Source organism: Dendrobium catenatum, unplaced genomic scaffold, assembly GCF_001605985.2.
Source record: "Dendrobium catenatum unplaced genomic scaffold, ASM160598v2 fragScaff_scaffold_174, whole genome shotgun sequence".
NCBI classification, from domain to species: domain Eukaryota; kingdom Viridiplantae; phylum Streptophyta; class Magnoliopsida; order Asparagales; family Orchidaceae; genus Dendrobium; species Dendrobium catenatum.
In genome coordinates, this window is record NW_021318636.1 from 228,138 (window position 1) to 241,825 (window position 13,688).

At 34.2% G+C, this 13,688-nt stretch overlaps 2 protein-coding genes across 2 annotated transcripts; both read right to left on the reverse strand.

Moving 5' to 3' along the window:
* Positions 1-4,552: 4,552 nt before the first annotated feature.
* LOC110112066 (clavaminate synthase-like protein At3g21360) lies at positions 4,553-8,700 on the reverse strand. Its single transcript, XM_028692864.1, has 2 exons — positions 8,431-8,700; positions 4,553-4,993 (listed from the first exon to the last, which is right to left on the reverse strand). Exons 1-2 carry the CDS (start codon positions 8,589-8,591, stop codon positions 4,648-4,650), a joined length of 507 nt encoding a protein of 168 aa, XP_028548697.1. The 5' UTR covers positions 8,592-8,700; the 3' UTR covers positions 4,553-4,647.
* A 797-nt stretch (positions 8,701-9,497) lies between these two features.
* LOC114579138 (clavaminate synthase-like protein At3g21360) lies at positions 9,498-10,668 on the reverse strand. Its single transcript, XM_028692865.1, has 2 exons — positions 10,324-10,668; positions 9,498-9,512 (listed from the first exon to the last, which is right to left on the reverse strand). Exons 1-2 carry the CDS (start codon positions 10,666-10,668, stop codon positions 9,498-9,500), a joined length of 360 nt encoding a protein of 119 aa, XP_028548698.1.
* Positions 10,669-13,688: the final 3,020 nt, after the last annotated feature.

Below are 13,688 nucleotides of genomic sequence, written 5' to 3' on the forward strand. Positions count from 1 at the left end.
AGGAAAAGTGGTCTCCAGCCTGTGCATCATTCCCATGCTACCACGCACATAAATATTAAAGCCTTGCGGCTCTCCATCACCATCAAAAACTATAACTATACCAATATCATTGGTTATACTTTCCACTGAGTTGTCTGTAGGCACAGTTACAACTATCTTGAATTTTTGAGGCAAATACAATGTACCATAGATGGGCTTTGGAGAATCTGGAAAATTAGTTCCATTGGAACTATCATTCCGAGCTGCAATTACCTCAAAAGGCTCTGCTGACATTACCTTCTCACCATCAACCCAGATATCATAATATGCACCAGATTGTGGAGCCAAAAGTGAAGCGATATTCTCAGCTATACGTCTGACTCCATTTGCAGCATTTAACTTCTCTTCCTTCAAATCCAACTTCTGCCTCAATAACAGTTGCAAAGATTCATTCAGTGCTCTTGAAGTTTTGAACTGACCACACTTGGCATTTGTATCGTAGGAGTGTCAAAATGAGTTAATAGATTGAGTACGGGTTCAATATGTAATTGATCTGATATGAATCTATTCAGCCTAATCTTTACTTGTTTGATAAATGGACCAAAAAAAGTGTAAAAATAGTTATGATCTCAAGATCAAATTTTGATCTAGATGAAAACTCTTGGATAATAAAGGCATAAATAAAGGCTTTAAGGCCTATATATCATGGTTATTTTTTAATCAGTTAATTCTGATACAATTTTTATATTTTAATTATTTATTTAATTTTTTGAATAATTTAGGTGCTTAAATATAAATTTAATATAAATAGACTTCGATTCTAAGATTTTGATAATATTTCTTACATTTTTATCAGATAAATTATTTGGCATCATAGAAGTTTAATTAAATAATTTTATTAATTAAAAGAAATAAAATATTGAAAATATTTCAATAATTTCAAAAGCTTATTCTAACTAAAATCAGAATTACTTTCAGGATAGTCATAAGTTTTAAAATTGCTATTATAAATTTAGTTTTGAATAAATTTTATGGGATTTACATATATATCACAAAATTTTTATTTATTAAAATATTAATTATAAAAAAATTTAGATTTATAAATCACATAAAAATGTATGCTCTAAAGTATTGATTTTATTTTAAATAAGTATGTAATGTTAACAATATTTTAATATGATTTAAAAATTATGATATTACATAAATAGAGAACAATATTTAGATATTAGTTATATAAAAACATAAAAATTTAGTGATAGGCGTAAATAAAAATGATGATGGTGGCCGCTACTAAGATTACTCCTCACATGCATGGGATGGGATGAAGACTGATGTGGCTAGCCAATGAGCAATTATTACGCTCGGTCACTGAATGCATTCATAGACCAATAACCACGCGCCACATCACCTAAAACTCAGTATTGAGCACTCGGTACGTATTGCTCGGTATGCATTCGGATATGTTCATACTTGACCGGACGTAATAATTGCTCCTAGCCAATCCCCATGAACCGTTTGATTCACCTTGTTCAATATCTTTTAAAGATCATAGTTTTGTTATTATTTTGAGCTGGAAAATCAATTAAAATTAGGCATCTATTTTATTATTCTAAATTGTCTTCACACATACGCTATACATTTTTTTTTTTACTCCATAGGGATCTAGTGTGTGACGCAATAGTTAAATTTAGTTTCTTTCTCCCCTCACCCAAGCTCGAATACCATAACCCGCCTGGGAAACTTTTTTTTCTTATGATCTTAATAAGGAATGTCGATATTAAAGACCCACCATTATAAATTTTAGTTAAAATTACAAATATTAGAAAGTGCCACTAAATATTAAATTTTAGTTTATCTTTTCTTAATAAAATGTGATGAAGATCAAGTCATTTAGACATAATTCAACAAAAAGTGCTATAATCATATAATTAAAACCTCTCCTCACATATTTTTACTAGGAGTGGCATTTCATTTCAGGGTGGACAAATTTTGCATTTCATTTCAGGGTGGACAAATTTTGCATATAAATAGATTAATATTTTAAAAAAATAAAATGAGAAATCAAAGAAAAAGTATTATGATTGATAAATTAGAAATTATTATAAGCTTAATAATCTATTTTGCATTTTTTTATAATGTTACATTACAGCTTCATTGAGAATCAAATCAAATACATCTTTTCAATATAAGACATTAGACAGTTATTGAGCCTATCATCAGTCATTATATTACATAATTGATGTTTGACAATCCTCATTGCAAAAAATAGTCTCTCAATAGTAGCAGTATTAAATTTTAAAGTTAATACTAAAGTAATGATTCTATAAATCAGAGGATTCACACTATCCTTCTTGAACTTAATAATTTGCTTTGAAGAGAAGGAAGTCGGTGAACGTGGAGAAAGACTCAGGAGAGATCGCTTCGGCCTCGATCTCGCAAGCGGGCTTCTTTGTTCGCTCGTTCCCAAATAAGGTAGATTAGGTTTGTTTGGGTCATTAGGGCAAAATAACAAAGTTGCCTTCTCTCAAATACCCAAAATACCCCTAATAAAATTAATATATTAAAATTTTGATTGTTGCTAAAAGAGTAAATGTCATATTTGTTCTCAAAATGAGATTGTTGTGAGCTAGAATATACACGACGATAGAGTTATGATCCTACGTATTAGCTAGCGTTGTACGGATATCCAACTCACACATAGAGAACATAAGATTTTTACGTGGAAAATCTTGGAAAGGGAAAAAATCACAGGACCTGGCCCAGTTGAAAATTATTCCACTAGAATTTAATTAGGTTATAATGGGTTGACTCGTCCCCAATGGTGATCAGATTACAAATATCAACCATATGGTTGAAGTGAGGGGTAAATGAAAGTCTGACATCACTTGATGGTATGGTGGAACTTTAAGGTCACCCGGTGACCTGACAGAATTCTGGCATGGCTTGGAAGTTTGGATGTAAGTTAGTTGAACTATGGTGTTTGTAGGTAGCTTGAAAGAACTCCCAGCATCAAGTGGTGGTCTGACGGAGCTCATGGAGTCAAGCGATGGTTTGGGAGAGCTTAGAACATCAAATGGTGGTCCGACGGAGCTTAGGATGTCAGGTGGTGGTCCGTCGGAGCTTAGGACGTCAGGTGGTGGTCTGGAAAAGCTCAAGGCGTCAAGCGATGGTTCGTCAGAGCTTAGGACGTCAGGTGGTGGTACGGTGGATCTTAGGGTATCAAGCGGTGGTCTGGCGGAGCTTAGGATGTCAAGTAGTGGTCCGGTGGAGCTTGGGTGTCAAGTGGTGGTCTGGCAGAGCTTAGGATGTCAGGTGGTGGTTTGGCGGAGCTCAGGACGTCAGGTGATGGTTCAACGGAGCTCAGGATGTCAGGTGGTGGTCCGGCGGAGCTCAGGGCGTCAGGTAGTGGTCCTCCAGAGCTCAGGATGTCAGGTGGTGGTCCGGTGGAGCTCAATGCATCACGAGGTGATCCGGCGGAGCTTAGGATGTCAGGTGGTGGTCTGGAGGAGCTCAGGACGTCAGGTGATGGGTCCGACGGAACTCAGGACGTCAGGTGATGGTACGACGAAACTCCGGGCAATGGTTGAGGATGCAAGAGCAATCTTCGATCTCTCTCTTTAATCCTTTGGCTTAGGGGTCCCTTTTCAAGAGGAAAGTCGACTCTATTTATAGATTTCTTGGAGTGTCATGGCCTGTAAATAAGTGGAAGATCAAGGACAAATGGGGAGTGGTTTGAATGGACAATCGATGTTCAATCCCTTGATAGTGGACCGTTTTATGGACATTTGAATGTCTTAGTGGCGTCGAAATTTAGTGATCTTTGGACTCGTTGGATTCATCTCGTCGAGCCGTTTGATTCGACTATAAGCACATCATGTTTAGAAACCTTTTGGTAATCCAAATTGTTGTTTGAACATTCCAACAACGCTTATGGCCCTTGATTTGGACCCATTTGTACTCGAATTAGGTTGAATTTGGTGTCGTTGGGTTTGTATTTTCAAGACGTTCAGTTCAACCATAAGTTTGCTGAAATCGGAATTCGGATGGTCCCAATTTTAATTTCGGAAGTTTCCAACTTGATTTTGCCTCGAGATTCGTGCTCGATCAAGATAATTTTTTGAGGATGTATGAGAAATATATATCAATTATAATTAAGAGTATGTTTTGGACAGCTGCAACTTTTTATAAAGTTGATAATGAAATTATTATGAAGAGAAGAACTTCGCTACTAATATTACAAAAAACGGCTTTTCATTAGAAAAAATTTCTGAGAAAATAATAAAAATGCAGTAAGAAAATAGTGATCAAATAAAATTATAAATTATGTCTGAAAAATAAAATAGTAGAAAACTATCACAAACAAATCCTAATTTCGCACAACCCCTTAGAGCCATGTCGTGTGCTGCCCAAACAATTTAATAAAATCATAAAAATTTAAGTTTTTGGCATAAAATTTTATCATAAAAAAATTAGATATGTTATTCTATGGACTTATATATAGTGGGAAACTCTATAATAAAGTCATACGACGACTGAAAACTTCAACCCCAGAGAAATTAATTTAACAGCTAAATTCATCACAAGTGGCTCACATCAACCTCTTTTTTTTAACATTATCAAAGGCAAGAGAATTTAAGCCTCTGATTTATTCAAGCAGCTTTACAAAACTCACTTGCACATACAGGCAAGCACACGTCGAGGTGGTTTTCCTGGCCTTCTTGCATGCTGCACAGCGAAGTTATCGAGAAGCAAAATGTCACCTTTCTGCCATTTGATGTCAACGCAATTCTCCTCCAAAAGCTGCTCGTAAATGCCAAGCACTTCCAAAGGAAAAGCACTTCCATCACCGAATTTATTGCTCGCCATATTTATATCGTCAGTGTAGCCAAGAATTGGAATAATCCAAGCTCGCTTTCCTTCACGTTCAACCACTGGATTTGAAGGCCCAAAAATCAACTCTGCGCTGCCATCACTGAAGAAGTGAACAGTGCTACATGATAGGTTTTCTTTGGCCCTGTTAAAATATTTCTTTAGCTAACTTCAGCTTAGTCATTTGTCTTCAAAGACCATTTTGAACTAAAAAAACTGCCGATTTTTATTGTATACCATCTTTTAAGTTCACCGCAATCATTATTAGTTTTTAAATTATTTGAATAAAGTTCAAACAAATTATGATTAAGGTTAAAATCATATGCCGGAAAAATTTGAATATATTCTAATTGGTTTGAGGGTTTGGACAATATAATTTTTGCTGGTCACTATCATTTGGGGGCTGTGGTTATTTCTGTTGCTGTTGCGCCCCTCTGGATGAGTGGGTTAAACAGGAATCATCTGGTTTTTTTGGATGCTATTAATGTTAGCTCCTATGATTATTATAATATCTTTATGAGATCTACTTGCAGGAAGCTCTACACCGATCGTCATATTATATGCTCTATCTGCAAGGTAATTTTATTTTGGTTATTACCTTTTTTTGCCTGTTGTCACTGGTTTTTTTGCAGGAAGACTAAGCTGAATGTCATCATCATTAGTTTCCTTTTTTGGGTTCTGTTCACTCACAGACCTAGTTTATTACTTTCTTATTTTTGTAATTGTAGAAAAAGGAACCATCGGCTCATAGGTTTTGTTTTTCTTTTATTAATTGTAGCTCTTCCGAGCAGTAGTGAGCTAAAGGTTCCTTCTAAGGACCTTGTAACCGAATTTTTGAATATTAACACGTAGGCCCCATGAGTGGGCTTTAACCAAAAAAAAAAAAAAAATCTAGCATTAGGCGAACTCTATTCAAAGAATATGTTCATTTTCAACGATATATTTGAATATATTCTTTGAATAGGGTTTGAACAAGGTCAACCAAAGAATTAAAGGTTCAAACAAGCTTGGATAGAGTTAAACAAAGCTCAGATAAGGTTTGACTAGAGTTCGACTATAATTGAACCAAGGTAGATACAACATAGTGCATTCCAATATCTTAAATATGTCATATTATAAGGTTAATGCATTAAAGCTCATAGGATGAGCTAGGCAGTAGTGTCGTAGGTTCTTGACATTGCATAAAGAGAGGAGGGTGGAGCTAAGTTTGTTGATTTGACCTAGTTGAATGTGCGTAAGCATATAGGATAGACACCTTTAAGACAATTACCTTTAAAAGGATAAGTTAATTGGACTTCAAGTCCTTATGGCTTAGCTGACCATTGGTATTAAAGGAGATGAAACAAGAGTTGTGATTAGTGAGATATTGGATAGATAGAAGATTATAGGAGTTATTAGGAGCGTGAAGCATATTCGAGAGAAAAAAACTTACTGATAGGTCTCAGAAGGAGGCCTTGATCAATGGTGGATATCGGAAGGGATTGATTATTGCCAAAGATGACCTGTTATGTGTCATCTTATGTTTTGGAGTTGTGCATCTCAGTTGGATTTGAGGTGATGTGTAATGTTGCTCATATGTCCAAGTTCAGTAAGCCTAGTGGTTTGGTGAACTAACAAAGAGTACGTGAGTGAGAGGTTGAGTACCATAGTAAAGATGATTTCCTCACTGATTTGGAGAGAGTGAAGTTTTTGAGCTGCCTCTATGGTTAAATTGGTTTTATCATTACATAATGAAGCTTAAAGATCATCAAGAATTAGGGGTTCAAGATTTGGTTGAATGATCACCTTGTATCTTAATATGATGGTGGTAATCCATTCAAGGCGCAGGGGATGATGTCCTTAGGATCCAGCGGTATTTCCAGCAGCTATGATGGACTTGGCTTTGGCTTTGAAGACCAAGATATATCAGGTCATCATTTGGTCTTTCATGGTGATATGCTCATTCTTTGATTGAATGATATACAAGTGATTGGTTGATTGCAGTTGGCACTCATTCTTAGTTTAAATTTCAATTCATGTTTAAGTGTGAGAGCATATGGTAGGAGGCATGATGACATAATGTTATATAATGTTGTGTAAGATCACTATAAAAATTTTGATGTTTTCTGAGAAATTCATAACGACGGTTTGTAAACCGTTGCTATTGATTTGTATAAACAACGGTTTTCATCGCAGCTAAAATTATTATAATTTCTTATAGCATTCAATAGCAACATTTTAAAAAATTGCTTTAAAAAACATTTTTAAAATAGTCTCACGATCTCTCCTCTCACCCCATACCTTAGCTCTCGCTCTCGTGTCCGTCCCCCAGGCTCGCCGCCTTCTCTTTTCCGTGCCCTAGCTCGCACTCTTGGTATTCCTGTTGTTTGCATTCCTCAGCAGAAATCAGACTCCATGTTTGTTTGTCCTAAGTTTGTGACTCCCAGGGAATACCTGTAGCATGAACGGGAAGCTAATGATAGGGAAGCTGATGCTGGCTATTTCGACCGTGAAGCAATATAATGTCGGACAATGATGGTAGAAGCGAAGATTTGAAATTGGCTGATCGATGTTGCACGTGTGGAAAATGAAATGGTGTAAGAGCTTGAACTCGAGCCAAAACAACAAGTGGACCTCCAAATTTTGGCCAATGCATACAGTTGCATGTGTGATGAAGCTCTCTTTCGTGACCTTTCTAGTTGTGAGTTGTCCACCCAGTTTCGTGAACAAGTCAGTGAATCAATTTGAAACATCACAATTGTGGATGTTGATATATCATTGAATGATTATGCAGGTAATTTGGATAAAGATTTTAGGATGATTTTGAAGGCAATTGCAGGTATGAAAAATTTCTTGGTTTAGCCATTGATGATGTTAAGGGAGCAAGATGCTACACTCCAGGTGCATGTTTGTCTCAATGCCTCAAAGAAACATAGTGCACTTTTTCTCCTAATACAGTCCTAAATCCTCAGCCAATCTAACCTATAGCCACCAAACTCAGCATTGAGACAATCTGCTATATTTATCTGATAAACTATTTCATTCATTTTGTAGCTTTAAACCAATAACTATTTATACTATTCATGTGGAACAAGAAATTGTGATAGAGCATTGAGACACTCTTTGTAATTACTACATAATACTTTAATAGTGGTTTTAACACCTACTAAAAGTGCTACTAAAGATTCCTACAGCAGCACTCTTGAAACTGCTGCAAAAACCATTCCAACAAATGCAAGTACATCAATTTGTAGTTGTTCCTAAACTACTGCAAATAATTTAGCAGATGTTTAAACCATTGCAGTAGGTAAAAAAGTGTTGTGAAAGTCTGATTTATTAGTATTGGATTAAAGAATACATTATAATATTATTTTAATAACTACATCTAAGAGAATGTTCGCCAATTTTAAAGTTAACCATAATCCTCTAAATTTCCCAAATTATCACTACATACCAAAAGCCAAATAGAGATGATACAGCAGCCCCATCTTCTTGCCAATTTGCACCATTAGGTTACTATTCACTAACCGCAGTAAAGACGGATCATACAAGAAAAACTTTTTCGGAAAAAAAAAAAGGTGATCGATCGATAGGTGTGCATACCTTTTCACAGCCTCGGCTTCATCATCGGTGCCGAGATAGGACATCCAACTCTTGTTAAATATGGCTTGGGTACCAACTTCTGCGTTAGTAGCCGTTTTATTGCCATGAATTATTCCGACGTCGGCCACCTTCGCCATAAACTCCGGCAACCTCTCCTCCATCTTCTCAACGATCACGTCACTCGCAACTATCGACGTCTCCCCTCCCTCCGGCGATGGCTCGCTGCAGCAGAAGAATATCTTCGATGGCACCGTCGGACGCTGCTTATTAATTCACCGTTAATATTCAAAAAAATCTCAATTACTCGGTGATATTGATTTACGATTGTTTCAACTTTTTAATGGTTTTTTTTTTATTTACAAATTTTTATGGCTCCGGTAGCGTTCGGATCTAGAAAAATATTGTGGGTTGTGGCGAGACCAATCAAAATGTGCTATGTCACCCATGGCTCGATTCCTCTGACGTTGTGCATTATGATTGGTCTCTGAACTGCATTCTTCGTCTGATCTCCACACAAAATAGTCCTGATTTAGGGCATCTCCATTTGCTCCTTTTTCTCTCCGGCAAGCATCCACCCAAAAGACAAATGAAAATATATTTTGTCATTTTATATTTTATGTGAAGAGTGTTAGAAATGAAGTTAGATTGGAGATGAATTACTATTTAATATGATTGTTATTGTATTTTAAAGTGAAAGATAGGTTCTTCGGTTGAATATGCCCTTAAATAGCTAAAAATTCAATCAAGATTATTTTATTTGTACAAACACTTCATATTATTTCTTTTTTAAAATTAAAAAATTAAATCATATAAAAGATTCACTCCTCTCTTTTTTTTAAAGAAAATTTTTTGTGCAAAGTTTGGATGCGCCTAGACTTCAATAAAAATTAGTTACGTCGCATATACACAGCATATACATAATACACGCTATGTATACAAAATTGTATACAAATTGTGTAAAAATAAAATAGCCTATTTTAATTAGAGTTAGGATGCAAAGCTTTAGAATCATTTCTCCATTTTTTGGCCTATTCGGTGAGGAATCGTCCTTAATAACCGGATAGGTATCATGCATGATTCCCCTTGTAACGTCACAAAAAAGACAATCAATAAAAAAAAATATATATACAAAGAGCATCAGTTTTGGGGCAAATTATTGCGTCCGCTGTCCGGATTCGTCTGGACACCAATCCGGTGTCACAACGTCACCAAAATACATCAGAATCTAGTATATTTGAGTGATGTGGTGTCACCGGATTGGATGTCCGGACATCCGGTGACCGGACACAATAATTCGCCTCAGTTTTGGGCCGGCTGTTTAAATGTTACCAAGCATCGTGTAATTATATTTGTAAAAATGATGATTATTTATAATAGTTGTTCGAGGAAGTAATGATGCTTAAAATTGATGCAAAAAAATAAAAATTATAATAATTAATTATTAGGATTAAAAAAGTATATAATTTAAAAACTACAACACGGCACTTTTTTTAACCTATTTTGAGAAATTATGATCGAACAAATTAAAATATTTTAAGCTTTATTTTATTTCATAATCGAACCAAAAATAGTATTTTAAGCTTAACATTATCTTATAATCTAACTTTTATGGGCAGTTAACCTCACAAAAGCAGTAAATATGAGCATCAAGATCATGTGGTATTGTAAATCTTTCAAAAATTTTGGATTTCTTAATTTTGCAAATCTTTCGATAGTCTTGACATAAAAGTATTGGAACCTAAATTCTTTTTTGCAAATATTTCGATAAATTTTTAGGTGATGGTATAAATTTTTATAATCACACTTTTAAAAAATTAGTCATTCCAAACTTACCAAGATTATTTATACAAGTTTTATAAAGAAAATTGGTGGAAGAATTGAGAAATAATTTACCAGAGACATCTCGTGGTGGAAATTGATGAACAGCTCCACTGAAGCCTCGTTGGCAGTGTAGATGCGTTCGGAGAGCTTAGAACGAGTGGTTGTGCCTGAAATTGCTTGGAACGCGTCCCACTCGAAGGCTTCCACAACGCGCTCGAAGTCATCTACGGAGGTCACGTCGAAACCGCGGAAGAGCAGAGCTCGGTGCCGGCGGAGTGCGGCCACCAGGGATTCGCGTTCAGCGAGCACGGACTTGGACAGGTTTCGTTCGGAGACCGCCGCCGGGAGCAACGTCTTCGGGAAGACGTCATCGCCGATGAGCTTCGCTTCAGCAAGGCTGCCGTCAATGAACCCCATCTCTCTCTTCCCTTTTCTCCCTCTTCTGTATCTTCGTTCTGAAAATGCAATGCGGACTTCGGTTTTATTTTCGTTTTCTATTCAAAACATATTTTTTAAGTTTGTTTTTAATATAATATTTATTATTTATTAAAGAAATAGTAAAAGTACAAACAAGTTGAGGGATTAATGAAGCTAAGTTTAATTTAGATAGGTAATAAATTAAGTAATATATTTTTAATTTAATATATTATTTGAATAAATATATTTTTTGGAGTTAATTATGATTAATTATATTAAGTTTAAATTAACTTATGAATAATTAATTTTGTTATATTAATTCATGAGAATTATGATAATTTAAAATTAATCTATGTATAACATACAGTTAATTTAGGCTGGGAACAACTTAACTAATATATGAATTAATAATTAATTATATTCGTTAATGAATAACCATATTTGTTATTTTATAACACACATCATTATATTTGATACATCATCACAAAATCGTATTGATCCGACACGAATCTCAATGCATATTTAGTTAGCAACTTTCAAAATTAAATTTGTGACCATCTAAACTTCAATTTCAACAGAACTTATAGTTGTATTGAATGCCTCAAAGAGATGAACCCAACAACACCAAAATCGGTTCAATCCATGTCCAATTGGGTCCAAATCAAGGGACCAAAACATGCTTTGAAGGTTTGAAACATTAATTGGACGAGTAAAAACCTCCAAATATGACATGTTTATAGTCGAAACGAGCAGCTCGACGAGATGAATCCAACGAGTCAAAGATCATTTAATTTTGTTATCATTTTGGCACATAAATGCTTGACAAAAACACTATGATCGAGGGGATCAATATGAGCCGTCCGATGCAGCACTCCAAATCTGTCATAGATCTTCTTCATATTTACAGGACATGCTAATCTAAAAAATCAATAAATTAACCCCCAGTTCCCAAATGAAAAGGGAGCTTATAAGACTTTTGGTTGGAGATTGGATAGCACTATGAGGTTTCAACCACCGGCGAACTTTGTCCGTCAACCATCGCCGAACCACCGCCCGTCCGCTGACCATCATCAGATCACCTCCAAGCCACTGATCGTCACCGGACAACCACCCAGACGCCAACTATAATTGAACCGTCGCCCGATCGCTAACTATTGTCGTACCACCGCTTCTTAAAGCATCTTTATGAAGCACTAAAAAGCAGTCCCAAACCAAGCGGCTGCCATAATAACTCGTGAATAGCATTTACATGAAATTCTTGATTAGTAGTTAACTACAATTCTGACTCACTCATGACATCAAATATTTCTATTTTAAAATACCAAACCTTTAGGTTCCATTTTAATAATTAAAACTATTTCTTTGGATAACTAATTACTTCCCTTTCTTATCTAAACATTTTAAATGATTAACCGGCTCCTCATTTTCTTACTTAAATATTCAGAAGAGTGGCCACTGATCTAAAGAATAAAACTACATATAAGTATGATATATTATGTTATTAAATCATTAATTTTATCAGCATTAATCCGTTTACATAAGGGTAACTATGTCATTAATTCATAAAAAATCGTAAATTTTATGTAATGGTAAAAAAAATTATTGTACTAATTTTGGATAATTAATAAGGCTAAACAAAATTGTTATATTGTAATTCATTAGAATTACCAACACAGACTTAAGCTAGGTTTTGTCTGGTAAGCTAGCTTACAATTGCACTTGGGGAAACATGATTACCACTTGATCAAGCTTTTTCTAACCCATTTCAATGGACTAAGGTACAACTTGCTTTACATGGATCAAGCTCTTTCACTACACATCTAACCATATAGCCTAATCAATTTCTCAAATTTAACAAGTTAGGTGATTCATGGCATCTAGGAGTAGCATGTTATTATTTTGGAAGATTAAGAGTCTGTTTGGGTTGACTGTAACATTTTATAAAGTTGGTTATGAAGTTGTTGCGGAGAAAACAGTTTAGTTAATTAATCTCATTAAAAAAAGTAGCTTTCCACCACCGAAATTTGTTAAAAAAAAAACAAAGTGAAAGCCGTGATCAAATAAAATGGTCGTTTCTATTAGAAAAGCAAAGCAACAAGAAAGATAATACAAATAGACTCTAATGTTTCATTTGGAACAGTTTTCTTACTGCTTTCTAGAGCAGCTCTTTAGCACAAAAAATTTTGAACTAAATTTTTTTTTGAACTAAATAACTATTTTAGAAAATAGTAAGGAAGCTATCCCAAATAAAATAGAATTCCCAAATAGGATATCCACTTTTTATAGCACAATCAAAATATGTAACTATATACTTAAATGCATACCCCATGTTTATAAATTTTTATCTTAATTATATAGTTGTGTATTCAAATGTTTTATTTAATGCTCAATTAGTCAATGAACTAATGAGTAAACACTTATGCATGATAATTCTCTATAATACATAACTATGAACTTGTATTATGATATAAAATTATGATATTTCAAAAATATAATATTTTCTTTTCTACATATATAAGAGTTTGTAATATATGCAAAATTAAACATGTAGGATTTATTGAGTATATTACTATACAAATATTTATTTTAAAAATTAATTTTTTTAATATATAGTATATACTCGTGATGTAATGTAAAAAATACACCTATTTACTACATATTTATGATTTATGGTGCTTTTTCTTGAATATATATAGTCATACATTCAAATAGTTTGAATAAATACTCAATAAAATGATGAGTATACATTCATACATTTAAAAAATAAGTATTTTCTATTTTATACTTTAGTATTTAAATATTTTAATTAAATTCTCTATAAAATAATGATTATATGTTCATGTATTTAAAAAGTAAGAAAATTCTGTTGTGTATATATAGCTATGCATATTATATAAAATTATACATCTATATACTCCAAAGTTAAATTAAGGAGTTCTTCTAAGTAATTGCTATATACTTAGACTAATTAAAATAAACTCATATACATTTCATACACGTAATACTCAAATTGAAGATCA

Bases quoted from the DNA above. Each gene is read 5' to 3' on its own strand.
- LOC114579138 (XM_028692865.1), bottom strand. From the start codon at position 10,668: ATGGGGTTCATTGACGGCAGCCTTGCTGAAGCGAAGCTCATCGGCGAT.
- LOC110112066 (XM_028692864.1), bottom strand. From the start codon at position 8,591: ATGGAGGAGAGGTTGCCGGAGTTTATGGCGAAGGTGGCCGACGTCGGA. The intron at 4,994-8,430 runs GTATGCACACCT...ATATTTTAACAG, and splicing joins GAAGCCGAGGCTGTGAAAAG to GGCCAAAGAAAACCTATCAT.